Source organism: Oncorhynchus clarkii, chromosome 7 (genome assembly GCF_045791955.1).
Source record: "Oncorhynchus clarkii lewisi isolate Uvic-CL-2024 chromosome 7, UVic_Ocla_1.0, whole genome shotgun sequence".
NCBI lineage: Eukaryota > Metazoa > Chordata > Actinopteri > Salmoniformes > Salmonidae > Oncorhynchus > Oncorhynchus clarkii.
In genome coordinates, this window is record NC_092153.1 from 53,295,664 (window position 1) to 53,316,227 (window position 20,564).

Here is a 20,564-nt window from a genome sequence, read left to right on the forward strand (position 1 = left end):
GGTCCTGGAGGATAACCCCTATACTAATGATGTCTCTATTACTACACACCTAATGGTCTCAGGAGGATAACCCCTGTACTAATGATGTCTCTATTACTACACACCTAATGGTCCCAGGAGGATAACCCCTGTACTAATGATGTCTCTATTACTACACACCTAATGGTCCTGGAGGATAACCCCTATACTAATGATGTCTCTATTACTACACACCTAATGGTCCCAGGAGGATAACCCCTATACTAATGATGTCTCTATTACTACACACCTAATGGTCCCAGGAGGATAACCCCTATACTAATGATGTCTCTATTACTACACACCTAATGGTCCCAGGAGGATAACCCCTGTACTAATGATGTCTCTATTACTACACACCTAATGGTCCCAGGAGGATAACCCCTATACTAATGATGTCTCTATTACTACACACCTAATGGTCCCAGGAGGATAACCCCTATACTAATGATGTCTCTATTACTACACACCTAATGGTCCCAGGAGGATAACCCCTATACTAATGATGTCTCTATTACTACACACCTAATGGTCCCAGGAGGATAACCCCTATACTAATGATGTCTCTATTACTACACACCTAATGGTCCCAGGAGGATAACCCCTATACTAATGATGTCTCTATTACTACACACCTAATGGTCCCAGGAGGATAACCCCTATACTAATGATGTCTCTATTACTACACACCTAATGGTCCCAGGAGGATAACCCCTATACTAATGATGTCTCTATTACTACACACCTAATGGTCCCAGGAGGATAACCCCTATACTAATGATGTCTCTATTACTACACACCTAATGGTCCCAGGAGGATAACCCCTGTACTAATGATGTCTCTATTACTACACACCTAATGGTCCCAGGAGGATAACCCCTATACTAATGATGTCTCTATTACTACACACCTAATGGTCCCAGGAGGATAACCCCTATACTAATGATGTCTCTATTACTATACACCTAATGGTCCCAGGAGGATAACCCCTATACTAATGATGTCTCTATTACTACACACCTAATGGTCTCAGGAGGATAACCCCTATACTAATGATGTCTCTATTACTACACACCTAATGGTCCCAGGAGGATAACCCCTGTACTAATGATGTCTCTATTACTACACACCTAATGGTCCCAGGAGGATAACCCCTATACTAATGATGTCTCTATTACTACACACCTAATGGTCCCAGGAGGATAACCCCTATACTAATGATGTCTCTATTACTACACACCTAATGGTCCCAGGAGGATAACCCCTATACTAATGATGTCTCTATTACTACACACCTAATGGTCCCAGGAGGATAACCCCTATACTAATGATGTCTCTATTACTACACACCTAATGGTCCCAGGAGGATAACCCCTATACTAATGATGTCTCTATTACTACACACCTAATGGTCCCAGGAGGATAACCCCTATACTAATGATGTCTCTATTACTACACACCTAATGGTCCGGGAGGATAACCCCTATACTAATGATGTCTCTATTACTACACACCTAATGGTCCTGGAGGATAACCCCTGTACTAATGATGTCTCTATTACTACACACCTAATGGTCCCAGGAGGATAACCCCTATACTAATGATGTCTCTATTACTATACACCTAATGGTCCCAGGAGGATAACCCCTATACTAATGATGTCTCTATTACTATACACCTAATGGTCCTGGAGGATAACCCCTGTACTAATGATGTCTCTATTACTACACACCTAATGGTCTCAGGAGGATAACCCCTGTACTAATGATGTCTCTATTACTACACACCTAATGGTCTCAGGAGGATAACCCCTGTACTAATGATGTCTCTATTACTACACACCTAATGGTCCTGGAGGATAACCCCTGTACTAATGATGTCTCTATTACTACACACCTAATGGTCCCAGGAGGATAACCCCTATACTAATGATGCCTCTATTACTACACACCTAATGGTCCCAGGAGGATAACCCCTGTACTAATGATGTCTCTATTACTACACACCTAATGGTCTCAGGAGGATAACCCCTATACTAATGATGTCTCTATTACTACACACCTAATGGTCCCAGGAGGATAACCCCTGTACTAATGATGTCTCTATTACTACACACCTAATGGTCCCAGGAGGATAACCCCTGTACTAATGATGTCTCTATTACTACACACCTAATGGTCCCAGGAGGATAACCCCTATACTAATGATGTCTCTATTACTACACACCTAATGGTCCCAGGAGGATAACCCCTATACTAATGATGTCTCTATTACTACACACCTAATGGTCCCAGGAGGATAACCCCTGTACTAATGATGTCTCTATTACTACACACCTAATGGTCCCAGGAGGATAACCCCTGTACTAATGATGTCTCTATTACTACACACCTAATGGTCCCAGGAGGATAACCCCTGTACTAATGATGTCTCTATTACTACACACCTAATGGTCCCAGGAGGATAACCCCTATACTAATGATGTCTCTATTACTACACACCTAATGGTCCTGGAGGATAACCCCTATACCAATGATGCCTCTATTACTACACACCTAATGGTCCTGGAGGATAACCCCTATACTAATGATGTCTCTATTACTACACACCTAATGGTCCTGGAGGATAACCTCTATACTAATGATGTCTCTATTACTACACACCTAATGGTCCTGGAGGATAACCCCTATACTAATGATGTCTCTATTACTACACACCTAATGGTCCTGGAGGATAACCCCTATACTAATGATGTCTCTATTACTACACACCTAATGGTCCTGGAGGATAACCCCTATACTAATGATGTCTCTATTACTATACACCTAATGGTCCCAGGAGGATAACCCCTATACTAATGATGTCTCTATTACTATACACCTAATGGTCCCAGGAGGATAACCCCTATACTAATGATGTCTCTATTACTACACACCTAATGGTCCTGGAGGATAACCCCTATACTAATGATGTCTCTATTACTACACACTTAATGGTCCCAGGAGGATAACCCCTGTACTAATGATGTCTCTATTACTACACACCTAATGGTCTCAGGAGGATAACCCCTATACTAATGATGTCTCTATTACTACACACCTAATGGTCCCAGGAGGATAACCCCTATACTAATGATGTCTCTATTACTACACACCTAATGGTCCCAGGAGGATAACCCCTGTACTAATGATATCTCTATTACTACACACCTAATGGTCACAGGAGGATAACCCCTATACTAATGATGTCTCTATTACTACACACCTAATGGTCTCAGGAGGATAACCCCTGTACTAATGATGTCTCTATTACTACACACCTAATGGTCTCAGGAGGATAACCCCTATACTAATGATGTCTCTATTACTACACACCTAATGGTCCCTGGAGGATAACCCCTGTACTAATGATGCCTCTATTACTATACACCTAATGGTCCTGGAGGATAACCCCTATACTAATGATGTCTCTATTACTACACACCTAATGGTCCCAGGAGGATAACCCCTGTACTAATGATGTCTCTATTACTACACACCTAATGGTCCTGGAGGATAACCCCTATACTAATGATGTCTCTATTACTACACACCTAATGGTCCCAGGAGGATAACCCCTATACTAATGATGTCTCTATTACTACACACCTAATGGTCCCAGGAGGATAACCCCTATACTAATGATGTCTCTATTACTACACACCTAATGGTCTCAGGAGGATAACCCCTGTACTAATGATGTCTCTATTACTACACACCTAATGGTCCCAGGAGGATAACCCCTGTACTAATGATGTCTCTATTACTATACACCTGGGACACAGCAACCATAAGGCCTAAATAGGAAATGGATCATGATGCTGGGCATGAGTCTGACACTGAATTACTGAGGTAATAACCTTCGTGCACAAACACTGTAAACAAATAAATAAATCAACAAACAAACAATTGATTGTGAAAGACAGACAATCTCAAGATAATATAAGCAAGAATTAAAGAAGTGAAACCGATAATTCACTCTTTCATTTTGCTTCATACACTTGAATGAGATTCAGTCAATTCTAACTGAACAAACACTAGCGTATTTCCAAATAGTTCCTGAGGATCCAGAAATAATATTTCCTGTTTAGAGGGTTGGAGGGGGACATCAGTAAGTCGTCACAGTACTTGATATTAACATTTGAAATCTGTGCTCCATAGTGTGGCTTTACAATGTAACGGAAAAGCAAAGCTTTTTGAAATGAGAGTACATATTCCCCAAGGAGAGAATGACAGAGGATGTAGAAATAAGCCCATTAGTTGAAAATAGAGGACCAGGCACCATTTGAAGTTATCTTTCAGGCTAGAATGGCAGCTCCACCCCACCGTTTCAACTCTCCATAACATTTTAACTGGGTGGAAAAAAACACAATTCTGATTTGCAACACTTACGGGAAAATGTTTATTGTCTTTGTGCGTGTTAAAAAACGTCCTCAACCACAATTAAAACAAATGAAGATTGCAGTTGCAAGGCAGATTAAGAGCATAAAATGGGAAATGTTCTGGACATAAGTAGCAGAGGCTAATGGTGATTTTTAAACTAGCAGACCATGGTCAATGTCTCTCATTCATCTCTAAGAGAGCTGGGCACACTGCTCTAAACGTAATTACTGTTGCACATTATGGGGGCTATTCCTGTTTTGTAATAAAATTAGCCAGAAATGCTTGTTGTGTTTTCTAATGCCACACATTGGCGTAATGCAACACACTGTCCTGATCTGTGCCAGCTGTCAAACACTGACGATACTGACAGCCAAGGCAAATCGTAAGAAACGTTTTAAAATCAATTCTGAGGAACTGAACAGCACAACCATTATAATATGCTCTGAGAACACAACAAAGGAAACCAGATAGCCTTCTGTACTGTATTCATTCATATGTCATATGCATTAATCATTTTCTCTAGCCACTCTCAATTCTACTGTTTGTCAAAACAACAATGGCTTAATTACCCAGGAAAGATCTATTTGTGTCAGTGGTTCCAGTTATTACACTCTCCGCCTTCATATTTTGTCATGATTAAAGGCCTGGGATTCATGTGCTGGTCATCACTGCATATTTTCCTCAGCAGCACAAACCATCTAAATATAGTCTACACAGTAGAAACCAAATACAAACAAAACAAGACTGGACAATTGGAAGTGAAAAATAACAACCGATTCCAATATGTTCAACTGAGTGAGACAAAAGATGTATGAACTAGCAATGAATCTTGAGTCAAATTACATGACTGTGAATCACAAGCAAACAATAGCTAAACTTGATAGACACTGTAAATACTGAGAGGTTGTATTATATGAAGAGATTTCTAGGTATTCATCAAATCTAGCTCATATTTGAAGCAAAGTAGATATACGGGGGGATTTGAGTGGGAAAGGTGAGAGCTGCTGGTTTTACGGGTGCAGTCCTGTAATGCATGCTCTCATATAAAACACTGGTGACAGAGCACTGCTAGTAGGGCAGGAACCAATAGGAACGTTACAGAGACAGGTGTTCTGTCTAATGGGATCATAAATACTAAATAGAACAGTCTTTTATCTGATGGAAGCTTTAAGGCAGAAATCAAAGATGCCATTGCATGTTGGTTTGGCTCATGATCTGTAAGGCCTGCATAGACATGATCTGTAAGGCCTGCATAGACATGATCTGTAAGGCCTGCATAGACATGATCTGTAGGGCCTGCATAGACATGATCTGTAAGGCCTGCATAGACATGATCTGTAAGGCCTGCATAGACATGATCTGTAAGGCCTGCATAGACATGATCTGTAAGGCCTGCATAGACATGATCTGTAGGGCCTGCATAGACATGATCTGTAGGGCCTGCATAGACATGATCTGTAAGGCCTGCATAGACATGATCTGTAGGGCCTGCATTGACATGATCTGTAAGGCCTGCATAGACATGATCTGTAAGGCCTGCATAGACATGATCTGTAAGGCCTGCATAGACATGATCTGTAAGGCCTGCATTGACATGATCTGTAGGGCCTGCATAGACATGATCTGTAGGGCCTGCATAGACATGATCTGTAAGGCCTGCATAGACATGATCTGTAAGGCCTGCATAGACATGATCTGTAAGGCCTGCATAGACATGATCTGTAAGGCCTGCATAGACATGATCTGTAAGGCCTGCATAGACATGATCTGTAAGGCCTGCATTGACATGATCTGTAAGGCCTGCATAGACATGATCTGTAAGGCCTGCATAGACGTGATATAAAAACAGAGAGCGAAAATAATAATGACCGTTTACAGATTCACGGGCCATTCATATAACAAAATGTATCTGGTCTACTTGTATGTCACTATCCATCAGCATTGAGCAATTATTATGTGGTTTAAGAGCATGAACAATTCAAAGTACAGTATAATTTTTTTAAATCAAAAACATTACTTGAAATAATTTCATAAAAAGACCTGGTTCAATTTTGATCAAATAATGAAACTTGTCTGTCCCTTTAAGGAAGGGTCCCTTATTCCTCCCTCTGACCCTGACCTCGTCTGCTGGATCGGACAGTGGTATTAGGCCACACCAGGGGCTACTCCCCACTAGTTTGTGATCTCTCAATATCCTGAACGACTAGGACCAGTTTATTGCTAGCCAACACTAATGATGGGTATTTCATGACAACAAACCCCATTGTTACAGGAGGTCTTTGGGTGGGTTGATGTGTGCTTGTTTATTGCTGCAAATGGTGAAGGCTTAGCCAAGGTTATGTTGTTGGCAGCTTCCAAAAGAGATATTCTTCAGGGGCTGTTTGTGTTGCTTTATCATTACCGCAGGAACAATGAGCGGCAACCAACAAACACCACAACTACTTACTCCTCCTCATGAGAGATGCGGAGTAGGGAAACGGAAAGGGGGATACCTAGTCAGTTATACCCCTGAATCAGTACATGGTACACACACCAAAAAGATCAAACAAAAGGCCCCCTTTTTTCTTTTTCCAAGAGCCCTGGAAGAGGGTGTCAAGGGGATATATCAAAGCAAACAATTAAATGAGATTGTGGCTCCTCCAAAAACAAATACTACAGGTTCCCTAGTACTGAAACCTTTCCAACTCATCTCCACCACTGAGGAGAACCCTTGTCTCTTCTGGTGGCTTGGCCTAGAATCAACAGTGAGTGAGAAATAAATGGCCTTTAAAAAACATTGCTTTTCTTGTCAAGACATATACCCACTCAAGAGCAGCAACAGTCCAAATGTCTACTCATTCCCTTTCCAATCCCTCTAGTGTGTTTAAAGTGACACCTCTGTCTCTGTCTAATGAGAGAGAAGGGCTGTGGTCCCCAAGGGCCAGTGGTCCTGTCATCACTGAATGTTGCTTTCCTCTGGACAGCCCAGTGATTGTCCACTATCAACGTTAATACCCTCCAACCAGGATTCATTACAGCTCTAAATCTATGAATGAACTAGCCACGGGCTGGAGCAAACCAACCATTAACAAATCACTGGCCACAAAAAGAAATAGGTCTCCAAGGACTCCAGACTATATTGGATTGCCAATACGAACCAAACCACAGACGTTTGAGAAGTTGAGAAAAACAACAGAAGAAGAGAGAAATACTCCAGAGCCCATCATGACTCCACTTGGTAAACTAACACAGTATTGATCATCTCGTTTTTTGTTTGTTTAGAAAAGCCTCATCCCTGCTAATAGCTGTCTGAGAGTGTAATCTCTCCCTTGTCCTCCCCCTCTTCTATCCTCCCCTGCCCACTCCATTGATGTGTTTCTTTTCACTGGGCCTCACATAGTTCGGGTTCAATGTGGCGCTGGGGCTATGGTAAGGACTGGGGCTAGGGTAAGGACTGGACTGGGGCTAGGGTAAGGACTGGACTGGGGCTAGGGTAAGGACTGGACTGGGGCTAGGGTAAGGACTGGACTGGGGCTAGGGTAAGGACTGGACTGGGGCTAGGGTAAGGACTGGACTGGGGCTAGGGTAAGGACTGGACTGAGGCTAGGGTAAGGACTGGACTGGGGCTAGGGTAAGGACTGGACTGGGGCTATGGTAAGGACTGGACTGGGGCTAGGGTAAGGACTGGACTGGGGCTATGGTAAGGACTGGACTGGGGCTAGGGTAAGGACTGGACTGGGGCTATGGTAAGGACTGGACTGGGGCTAGGGTAAGGACTGGACTGGGGCTAGGGTAAGGACTGGACTGGGGCTAGGGTAAGGACTGGACTGGGGCTAGGGTAAGGACTGGACTGGACTGGGGCTAGGGTAAGGGGCACTGGACTGGGGCTAGGGTAAGGGGCACTGGACTGGGGCTAGGGTAAGGGGCACTGGACTGGGGCTAGGGTAAGGGGCACTGGACTGGGGCTAGGGTAAGGACTGGACTGGGGCTAGGGTAAGGACTGGACTGGGGCTAGGGTAAGGACTGGACTGGGGCTAGGGTAAGGACTGGACTGGGGCTAGGGTAAGGGGCACTGGACTGGGGTGTGATTGTGTTGCTAATGTTGACACCTGCCAGATCAGGCCGGGACTGTTTGGGGCCCTGCGCTCTACGAGCTGGATGCTCCAGGGGTCACAAATCACAGGACTCCCTCTGATTATGGGAAGCAGAGGTTCAGCAACTGACTGGGCTAAAGAGAAGGGCTGGACAGAGAAAGACAGTGAAAGACAGGTCATGATGTCAAGGATTGTTGACATGGTGTTCTGTAATGTATTTTTGAACTTTTTGAACTTGATAAATAAAGATGTGTAAAATAAAAAAAATAAAAAAACCTAGATAGTAGTAAGAGAGAGAGAGGGATATAAAGTGACACACCTTTATCAAATAAAAGGAAGGGGACTAATGTGTTTTGATGTATACAACAACATTATTGTGATATTTCTCAAAATCCTGCAGTAAATCAATGCATCAGGTTATTCAAAGAAAAATAAAAACATTAACAGTGTTCCAGACAGAATAAGAACTAAAGATTTTTTTCCAGAGCAAAAACTGAAAAAAAATTGTTTAAAATAATGATATTACATTAAAACACAGCTAACCACAGCACATAATTTACCACTGCATCTATCTGAGATAAAACTGCTAGCTGATCTCTTTGTCTACAGTGGAAATAAGAAGATAAGAATGTGTGTAAAAAATAACATTTAGTTTACTATTAGATTCTTACCACTACCAGTAGTCGATGTTACAATTTCCTTACAGAACTGACTGAGGAATGGGAAAATGCACTGTTGTTTTTTTCATGGAAGAGAACAATTGTCAATTTGCCATTAAGTTAAGAATATTCAACTGTCTGGCTATTATGTGTAGTATACAGTATCTAAGTGTGCAGGGAGAAAATCACCCTGGCCATGACAGTCAGTGCCTGCCCAGATCCTTCTCTCCCTCCCTCTCTTCTACAATGTATGTTAATGCAGGAAAGGCGAGATCTGAGCTGTAGCAGAAGAACCCTTTCCTTTTAAACTGCTGCTGTCCAGCCGGATCGTGTCAGTTTGAAGGCCCCATTCAAAAGTGTTCATGCATCTGCCTTTGAGACACAATAGCAGCTAGTTTATAAACTGTCTGCCTGGGTGCCTAAAGGCTTTAGTTCTTATTGTTTTCAGCCCCTTAATAAACTTTTTGGAGGAGTTCATCAACTTGCCTGAATAGCCTATACAGCGAGTCTCAAGACAGAAAATAACAGAAGGTTCTTTTCTCCTCCCTCTTCTTTCTCTCCTCCTTTTCTAGTGGCCATTCGGCTGACAATGGAGAGACTAGGCTGTCAGACATCAGAAGTCCCTATACAAGAAAAAAGGTCTTCAATTAGAAGAAAAATGCTTTCAAAAAGGGAATGGAGACAATTGAATTTCCACTTCTTCTAAACCAGAGAGAGGATGATTCAAGCTCCAAAATCTATTATGCAATGGAATACACAAAACTAGATTCAAAAGACAAACAAAGACATAATCAGATAATATATTAGTCTCATGGGGATGGATGCCTGCACTTGAGTTTTGAAACAACAAATTTGTAAACACTATCAAAAACACTATCGAAAAAGCCTATTAAGATGTTAATAAATATTTGTTTTTTTTTAAGATGTCTAGGACATCCATTAGACATGGAGCACAAATCATGGTGACGCAATAACATGTAATATTGGCTGTAAGCCATTAATCCACTGTTACACCTTTTAAAACGGTGTTAATTTTTGCAGACTTTAAAGGCTTGATGGCCATAATTGACGCAGTAGTAGAAACTTTTGAAGAAAAAAAGATCATCCATCGAGCAGTCCAATTCGAAGCGCTCTCATACTCATCCCTTTCTAGGTCTCCCCAAAAAGACTTGAAAGCCGCATTGGCTGGGCCTGACCAACCGCCTACTGTTTCCCACCGATGCACATGAGCATTTAAACGGCCTAATTAGATCTGACAAGTTAAACGAGTTAGTATTAGAAAAGGAAAAGCTGGTCAAGTTATAATTTCCGAGTCAAACTCTTGATCCCCTAGCTTACCCCTGTCATCCTTAGTGGTCTCAGTCTCCACATAATGGAGTGTTTTGTAGAATGCCACAGAAGGCAACATCCATCAATCTTATTGCTAATTAATAATGGATCCCTTTATTAATAATAATAATAATAATAATAATAATAATAAGAAGAAGAAGAAGAAGAAGAAGAAGAAGAAGAAGAAGAAGAAGAAGAAAATAAGAATCATATAATTTTAAAAGCATTATAGGTGTACTGTAAACTTATGCATAGCCATGCTCAACATTAGCAGCAAGAAACAAAATAACTAAATCTAAAGACCAGATAGTATTATATGTGCCGAATTATATTATTTTTGGTGGAAAAAGATATGGTAGTCTGACACCTTCATATTTGTGTCGATCTGCTCAATGAATAGGCCTACAATATAAATGAATAGGCCTACAATATAAATGAATAGGCCTACAATATAAATGAATAGGCCTACAATATAAATGAATAGGCCTACAATATAAATGAATAGGCCTACAATATAAATGAATAGGCCTACAATATAAATGAATAGGCCTACAATATAAATGCCCCAGGTGCATTGCGATTCGCTGGATTATGTTGATGAGAATCTCGTTATTTAGTTTTTGTTCAATAATATAATATAATAACATTGTGTCATTACCATCATAATTGTATTATTATTATTCGTTTAGTCTATATTTTCGACTGAAAACGGTGCTTTCTTGCACTGGCGCCGTCATGCGGCATTATTTGAGAAAAGTTTTGGAAAAGTTGTCTGAAAGCATTAACATAGCCTACCTTGGGTAAGCCTACACGTGGCCCCTCTCTATGGGATACATTGATGAATTACAGGGGGAACTGCAATGAGCTGGATTTGTAGGCAGTAGCGTTGCATGGGTAGAATCACTGGGAAGCCAGAAAATAAAGCCATATTACAACCTATGTGTTGTGATAATTGCGTTGTTTGCTCTATAACCTGTTAATTCATATTCCTTGCGACCGTGTTATATAGACCTAAGGCCGAGACAATAAGAAGACACAGTGGCAGAATAAACCACACCTTTGTTTCAACCACACCTTTGTTTCAACCACACCTTTGTTTCAACCACACCTTTGTTTCATCACAAAACTGTAGCAACCTCTGTTTGGTGAATTCCACAAAGCATATTGCATGTAGCAAACAGTTACCTGACCTACAGCATTGTCAAGCAAGTTAATGATTCTGACATTTTCCGGCCATTAAACAACTATTGATTTAGAACCACAGAGAGTTACCGCAAGTCGCAAAGAAAACAGGAGCTGCCTCCACCATTTCCGCACCAATTCAACTTCAACATCATTAAATCACCTATGCTTAGTCTAAAAGACACCAAAAAGGATTTTGTCCAATCAACATAAACTAAATATGTTGTGGCTGTCCATGGTTCTGATATCTGTGTGTGTGCATGTGGGTGTGCGTGCGCGTTCAAGCACGTAGAAAAACATGTTGATCACCCTACTTGTAGAGAAGGGCCAATGACCTCCTCCTCTCTTTCATGTTGATAAAATGGTCTATCACTCTGTCATGAAGTACATACTTGTTTTGTCCTCGGCTACCTGGCTAAAATGATTGCTCGCTAGCCTAAGTTCCTTTCATGGGCAATGTTAGCTAGTTAACATTAGCCTCGTACTACTACATATTGAACTTACATCCTCTCAGGCCAGGGAACAATGTATAAATTAATGGTTGGATCACAATCACCATTATAATCATTGGCCAGTACAGAGAACGAAGTAAAACCACAAGTCCAAATCTCTTTCTCCATCCATGGCTAATTTAGAAAAGGGACAATTTTAGCTAGCTCTAGTCACCGGAGGACAACAACACAACGAGATTCAACAATTCAAGTTGTTTCTGACCAACGCTCTCAATGCGATTTGATAGGAGTGACGCCAAATCCAAACTGCCTTCCCTTGACACTTTTTTTTGGTGCACCAGGACCAGCTCACTCAATTTAGTTCAAAGCTGATTGGCTATTATTTAACTTTTTATTAAGGGAGTCCAAATGTTCGCTGGCTTCCCTTGTATTCAATGCTACTGGCGGCAACAATGTCATACTCTTTTGGACCAGACAACATCAGATAGATGGCCTACACATACAGGGACAGAAAGGTGCTGTTTCACTCGCTCAGATGCTCTCTCCGGTGAGATACATTCAACCTCTTGCAAATTGCAGGGCACAGAGGTGTCTATACCAGCCATGCTCAAGTTAAACAAAAAAAATGAAACTGAAATATGTCATGCAATAGCTTTAAACTAGCGACTCGTTTGGGAAAATTTGGCATTATATACGGACCAAAAATATAAATGCAACACACACTGAGGGGGGAAGAGTCACTGTCGTGTCCTCTTCATGACTGTGTTGGTGTGTGTGGACCATGATAGTTCCTTAATGGTGGACACTGAGGAACGTGAAGCTCTCAACCCACTCCACTACAGCCCTGTCGATGTGAATGGGGGAGTGCTTGGCCCTCTGTTTCCTGTCGTCCACAATCAACTTTTTGTCTTGCTGACGTTGAGAGAGAGGTTGTTGTTCTGGCACCACACTTCTAGGTTTCTGACCTCCTCCCTGTAAGTGTCTCATCGTCATTGGTGAGCAAACCTACCACTGTCGATGATGTTGGAGTAGTGCGCGGCCACACAATCGTGGGTGAACAGGAAGTATAGGAGGGGACTAAGCATGCACCCCTGAGGGACCCGTGTTGGATGTCATCGTGGCGGATGTGTTGTTGCCTACTCTTCCCATCAGGAAGTCCAGAATCTAGTTGCAGAAGGAAGTGTTTAATCCCAGGGTCGTTATTGGAGGGCACTATGGTGTTGAATGCTGAGCTGTAGTCTATGAACAGGATTCTCACAAAGGTGTTCCTTTTGTCCAGGACTTTCAGTCCAGGCCTGTGTACCTGCATCCAGCCAATGATGCCTTATATGCAGTGGGGCAAAAAAGTATTTTGGTCAGCCACCAATTGGGCAAGTTCTCCCACTTAAAAAGATGAGAGAGGCCTGTAATTTTCATCATATGTACACTTCAACTATGACAGACAAAATAAGAAAAAAAATCCAGCAAATCACATTGTTCTATTTTGGTTTCATCTGACCATATGACATTCTCCCAATATTCTTCTGGATCATCCAAATGCTCTCTAGCAAACTTCAGACGGGCCTGGACATGTACTGGCTTAAGCAGGGGCACACGTCTGGCACTGCAGGATTTGAGTCCCTGGCGGCGTAGTGTGTTACTGATGGTAGGCTTTGTTACTTTGGTCCCAGCTCTCTGCAGGTCATTCACTAGGTCCCCCCGTGTGGTTCTGGGATTTTTGCTCACCGTTCTTCTGATCATTTTGACCCCACGGGGTGAGATCTTGCGTGAAGCCCCAGATCAAGGGAGATTATCAGTGGTCTTCCATTTCCTAATAATTGCTCCCACAGTTGATTTCTTCAAACCAAGCTGCTTACCTATTCCAGATTCAGTCTTCCCAGCCTGGTGCAGGTCTACAATTTTGTTTCTGGTGTCCTTTGACAGCTCTTTGGTCTTGGCCATAGTGGAGTTTGGAGTGTGACTGTTTGAGGTTGTGGACAGGTGTCTTTTATGCTGATAACAACTTCAAACAGGTGCCATTAATACAGGTAACGAGTGGAGGACAGAGGAGCCTCTTAAAGAAGAAGTTACAGGTCTGTGAGAGCCAGAAATCTTGCTTGTTTGTAGGTGACCAAATACTTATTTTCCACCATCATTTTTTCTCATTTTGTCTGTCATAGTTGAAGTGTACCTATGATGAAAATTACAGGCCTCTCTCATCTTTTTAAGTGGGAGAACTTGCACAATTGGTGGCTGACTAATTACTTTATTGCCCCACTGTACATAATTGCTGTACCTGTTGCAAGTAACTGAAGCAATACATGAAAGGCAATACGCACCAAAATAACATTTTGATAAAAACAACCATTTCTATTTGAATTATGACATACGTTGGAACAAGGGTATTGACAAAGCATTCCACCAAAATAGAACTTGACTCAAGTGTCTGGAGCACCCATCACCATTATACATGGAACATCATATATCTCTGGATAGCTGTTTTCCGAGCATGATATATCCCTGAAGTACGTGGGTGGACGCACATAAGAGGCACACATAACCAAAGTGTCAAGACAGACCATATAACTATATCATTATTGAAAACTATACCATGATATTCTCATTAAAAGAAGCGTGTGATAGGGTCAACACAAGTTCTAGTGAAAATATGTTAAGTAAAACAAAGGCGGAAATGACAGGAACATCCTGTCGACTATTGCTATAACCGGGGCCTTGAGGGCAATTCTTCATCATTTGTGCCATATGATTTGTGTCAGAAAATCTGTTCTGCAACCCCCATGCACACTAAATACCATGGTGCTAACAAAACGGCTGAAAAAGTATCGACCACATTAAGGAAATGTGAAGTGAGTAGTCTAGTCTAGATTAAAAAGATCATCATCAACAACAACAACAACATCATAAACAACAACGAGGATGACGAAAACATGCATGGATTAAATGATCCTAAAGTGATGATGTATCTTAATTTAGTTTTGAAAAACTTATGAATCACAGTACAGGCCAATATTTTTTATATTTTTCAAGCATGAAATGTTAACCTTGGAATGCAATATCGCATCCAATAACAATGTACGGTAAATGAACCGGGAAATTAAATCCTTTTAAGATTTAAGCAGGAAAGGATTCTGAACTTGTCTTTATAAATGAGGTAGAAATTCCCATGTCTTCTTCTACACTTCTCAAAGTCCCTTAAATAGCTGTAGACGGAAGATTGTCCATTTTTGACAATCCCACAAGAGATCGAAAAACCATTCTCCTAAGTAGTGTGCACATGATAGGACTTGTCCCACGTGGAAAACATTGCCTTAATTAAAAGACCAGACCAGCCAAAAGACGTGCAGGCTTTTAAACACTGTCTGTCAGTTTGTAATACGATGAACCACCATTGTGTTTGTGCAGCAACAATAATGTTTCTGATAAGCATAAGGATCGAGTTGTCCTCATCTACTTTCTCTATTTCCTTGGCTTGCTCTCTATTATTATTAATATATATTTTTTAACAAGACTGCGGAGAACGAAAATCCTGTACATGACAAATTCGGGGTCCTCCTCAAATTCACAGGTCACCCAAAACAGTGGGTATAATTGCGCGTTAACGCTCCTCTCGAGGGGAGAACGAATCGAGACCTAATCGTTCAAATGTTTTCTGTATTCGTTTAACGTGTCATTACCATCGGTTGACGTGTTATTTAGAAATCAGCCCCGTGACATAGGCTATAAATCACCGTGTGTTCAGATACCAACTCGAGGTGTGAAAATATTGTTCTATCATCACAGTGGCGGGTAACGATTAAAGGGGTCCATACTGTTAATTGTATAAAAGCTTGTAAACCATGACCCCTGCTAAATATTGTTCACTGTCGAAGAAATCGGCTTCGGTACTAACGATTTAGCATAAATTACCAATGATTGCGTTAGTTTTGGAGAGCGTAGAGTCTTTAGCCTATGTCAGTGACTGATTTATGCGTTTTGAGTCTCAAAATGCAGTGTCCTGTCAAAATCAAGACAAAGCTTAACTAACAAACCTATTTGAAATCTAATTATGACCGGCTTGGGTAATTTGATTGGTTCCAGGATTACACCATGGTCTTTATCGTGATTTTGACTGTCCGTTTCCATAAAATAACCATGCATGCTTACAGTAGACTCTAATTTACATTATTTGACAGAAATTGGTAGCCTATTGTCATTAGTAGGCTGTAAATTATTTAAAATCTTTACAAACCTTTTTAAATAGTTCAATGTGATTTCTTAATTACAACTAATATATTGTTTTGAACCAGAACATATTTTTCATTATTAATATATAATAATATTATTATTGGGCTATTATTAGGCTATTCGTATTCTTTATGTTATTATATTATATTATTATTGTCAATAATATCGTAATCGATTATATAATTATCTGTTGCGAGGGTTTTCAGCTTTTGCCCTCTTGTGTGTAAGAAATCTACCAATGAAAATTCCAGTGAAATGTGGCGAAAGCGGGCTGCGGGGAGGTTAATCCGAGTTTAATGCAGTGAAGCACAGCGCAGGGTCTGGGCTGTGATGGGTGTGTTATCTCTGCCCAACATTTGGGTCTCCCTCAATTTCAACCCAACCAAATAGCTGCAAGAAAGTGCGGATGGAGTTACTCTCAATGCCTGAGGATTTTTTTGTATTAATAGCTAAATAACTTCCCCATACTTTCATTAAATCTCTCTCACACACTATTCCAGATGGATTTGTTTGAAGTTGTCTCTTACTTCATTCCCCTGTCCTTCTCATTCAGCACGGCTTTAGACCCCGAAATATAGCTACATTATATTTCCGGAGATGTGTGTGTGCATGCGCTTGTGTGTTTGTGCGTGTGCGTGCATGCGTCGAACACACTCATTTCAATGCTTTCTTTATTTTTGGTCTTTATACATTTTAAATTGTTTTGCCCATTTCTGTCGTTTCATAAAGTCTGCAACTTCTCAGTTCTCATAGATTACGTGATTCTTTACTAACCCTTTGCATAAAACATCCTTGTTCTTAATCGATACCCATGATCATTTAATTGAATATGCACACAGAGAAAGCGAGCTTGGAGCCTCGGATTGCCTGACACCACAGTGGCTCTCCAATGCTCTCTCTCGTGATTCCTTCCCAACGCCCAGAAAGCCCGTCTGACCTCTGTTTGATTAAATTGAGAACCACAGGTAATCCGAAGATTTGCTGAAGTGTCCCTTGCCTCCACCTCGCCAATTCATCCAGGCTACAGAGGACCGTTTGTTGGTTTAGTTATTATAGATTGTCCCTTTAAAATGGGCGGATTCATTCTTTCCCTGTCGTTCTGACCAGTCATGCACAAACAATATACATTCTCCAGGATAGAGAACATGCACGTGTGGCGTTTTGTCTAACCCCTTTACCCCGTTGGTCGCCTAATTCAACTTGTCAGAATCATCGCAGCACCTCACTATCACTATCACGTTATTGAGGATGGCAGGTGGAAAGCGTATATGGATGAATATTCTTATCAAAATGACATAGGCTAAGGCTGCGTTCCTTTTATAAACACATGTGTGTAGGGATACCAAGACAGTGGAAGTACAGCTTTCTATAAACTCTTGTATATAATCTTATATATCATCTCCACACATCGTGCTGATCTATCTCCATTAAACTACGCCAAGTGGCAGCGGTGTAAGGCACTACATCTCAGTGCTAGAGGCGTTACTACAGACCCTGGTTCGATTCCAGGCTGTATCACAACCAGCCGTGAATGGTGGCGCACAAATTGCCCACCGTCGTCCGGGTTAGGGTTTGGTCGGGGTAAGCCGTCATTGTAAATAATAATTTGTTCATAATAAAATAGCCTATTGCAACTTGCTTGAAATTATACATTGAAAATAGCCTACTTGTTTTATCATTTCGGATTACACAGAAGATAAATCTGTGATGCAACACTCAAATATAGTCTATGAATAAATAGACAAATAAATAAACACATTTAATAAATCTAGAGAGCTCTGAAGTAAACCACAAATCTCCTAAATGTGTCACCAGGGCGAGCCACTGTGAGCTCCGCTCAGAGATGAAAGTGAAAAAAAATAAAAGGCTCAATTTAATCTGCTTTAAAACCCTTCAACATAACGTTTGTGCTTCCAACTCAGAGAGTGAGGGGCTGATTGGGGATAAATACATTTCTTACCATGCCTGCAAGCTATTACACCCCACTCCAACACAGCCACCTATTCAACAGACACGTTTCCATTACTTACGCTAATAAGTCTCAACGTTATTAAATGCCATCCGGATGGTAAACTGTATAAGGACAAATACGAATATTTTTAAGAATTAAAAAGCAAATTTGGTATGTTCTGAGTTTACGAAGACAGATCTGACGCGGTCATTCGTAGGCCTACGTGAGGTTTCCAACATTCTGATGTGACACTGTTGCAAGTAAATTCATATTTCATAATGCATGGTCCGACCAAATCTTCGATGTAAACATGGTCATAACGGACATCTGTTTTCTATTCGTGTGTTGAGCATCGAATAAGAACAATCATCAACAGAAAAAATAGCAAAGCAATTAGGAACAATTGCAGTTAAACATTTGGCAACAAGTTCACCTTGGAATGGAACAAGATAAAAATCCCTTTGAAATCAGAAGCCGAAATGTTACTGGCTCTACCAATGGGTAATTTTGCCTGAAGTGTTTCTAGCCAAAGGCTATCTGTTTACAAACTGAAACGCCAACATTACACCATGCAGCTAAGAAACACAATGATCCGAGCTCTAAATGGATAAATGGACACAAACCATTTAAAAAAAGAAAGCACCGTTTTGCACCATGAAATGCGTTGGCTATTCTCCTCCAACAGATTATTCCGTAATATTACAAAACTATCTACCAGCGGGGTATACTGAATAATTCATTTCCCTTTATATGTACCCTTGCCCTTTGTCCAAACTATTTTCTTTCTCTGGTTGCGGGTTTTTGAATGAGAATGGACTGGACTATTCCCCTTTTTGCTGCCCTGTTTTCTAAGATTTGGCTTTGTAGACCTTACCTCGGAATCTTCACTTTAGAAAAGCGTCATTGGAGAGAGGTTTTGCGACTGAAGTTCATCTTCAAGTTCGAATAAGCTTGGCTGTGTATTTTATGGGGAAAATCTTTTTGTGAACTATTATCTAAACCCTATTCAATGATGTTTGATCTTCTTAAATGGCGACCTTTGTCTCTTTCAGGACAGGTTTGTATAAGCACTATGATTTTCTCTCTCCCTCTATATTCAATAACAGAGAGCGGACTGACAAGTGGTACAATAACACGAACTAACTAACTGAATTACATTTTTTCATATAGACTTAGGCTATACAAAAATATGAATTTGAGTTATCTTAAAATACTAGCTAAATAAATAATGTCGCTTATTCCGATTAGCTATAATGTTAAAAATTGTAATATTCACAATAAGCGTTGTTATTTTTTAAATGTTAATCATTTGTTTCAAAAACGTTTGTTACCAACTAGTTAATGTGTGCAAGCATTAACATAATTGCCGTGAGTATTACGGGGATATGGCTGCAGAGAAGAGCCCTCCTCGTCTCAGTTTAACTGACAAGTGATGTAGTGTCTCTAAACCGACATTGATTGTCAAACCGGTCAACTGTCAGCTGTCGTTTAGGAAGATCGTTAAAAGAGCGAGAGAGGAATTTGTAAAACAAATACATTTTCTGGAGCTAAATAGGCTACCTTCCGTCAGGGCTCACATTAATAATTGAGTAATTGAGTAAAGACTGACTGGGATTTCAAAGCATGAGCCAATCTGCGAGAGGATTTTCCGATTTACCATAAAAGTATAAGAATTTCCCAAGAGATATAGACCATAGAAAAATACATTTAAATCAATTGTTGACCTAATTGAAAATTACAAGATGATTAAAAAAACAACTGTAGCTTCACCTCCAAATAATAATAAATAAAATAATTATGAATTATATAGGCCTGATAGGAATAGGGTGTAGGCCTACTAAAATGTAATAATAACAACAATAGCGATAACGATAATAATACAAATAATGGTTGTTGATGTTGATGATATTGCTATTGGAATAAGCAGGTGCCTAATACAGCATTATCGTGGAAGTGTGTGTATAGGATACAAGTACGCCTAACATTTTATTGTTTAATAAGACAAATAAGAATGACACGATTTAGTCACAATTCATAGCAAAGTAAGCCATGTTTTTCTTTGCTGGCCTACCTTTATCGCCGAGAATGCCATCGATGCTATGCTTTGTTTTCTTTTCTCCGTCTTCATCCTTCTTATCACTATCGTCGTCGTCATCTTTCTTGCCGAATCGGGCCCTCAGAACTCGGCTGATGGAGCTCACTGAGAGAAAACCAAATAGGCCTTGGATTACAACAAAAAAGTCCTACGGTATTTG

The 20,564-nt window shown here is 40.7% G+C and overlaps 1 protein-coding gene across 4 annotated transcripts in view; it reads right to left on the reverse strand.

Moving 5' to 3' along the window:
- Nucleotides 1–20,564, reverse strand: part of LOC139414316 (paired box protein Pax-7-like) — a 71,928-nt gene that overhangs the window by 48,574 nt on the left and 2,790 nt on the right. For all 4 annotated transcript variants that reach the window (XM_071162233.1, XM_071162232.1, XM_071162235.1 and 1 more), the window contains exon 4: nt 20,381–20,509. In XM_071162233.1, the coding sequence (XP_071018334.1) occupies nt 20,381–20,509 (129 nt within the window). The remainder of the gene's footprint in view (nt 1–20,380; nt 20,510–20,564) is intronic.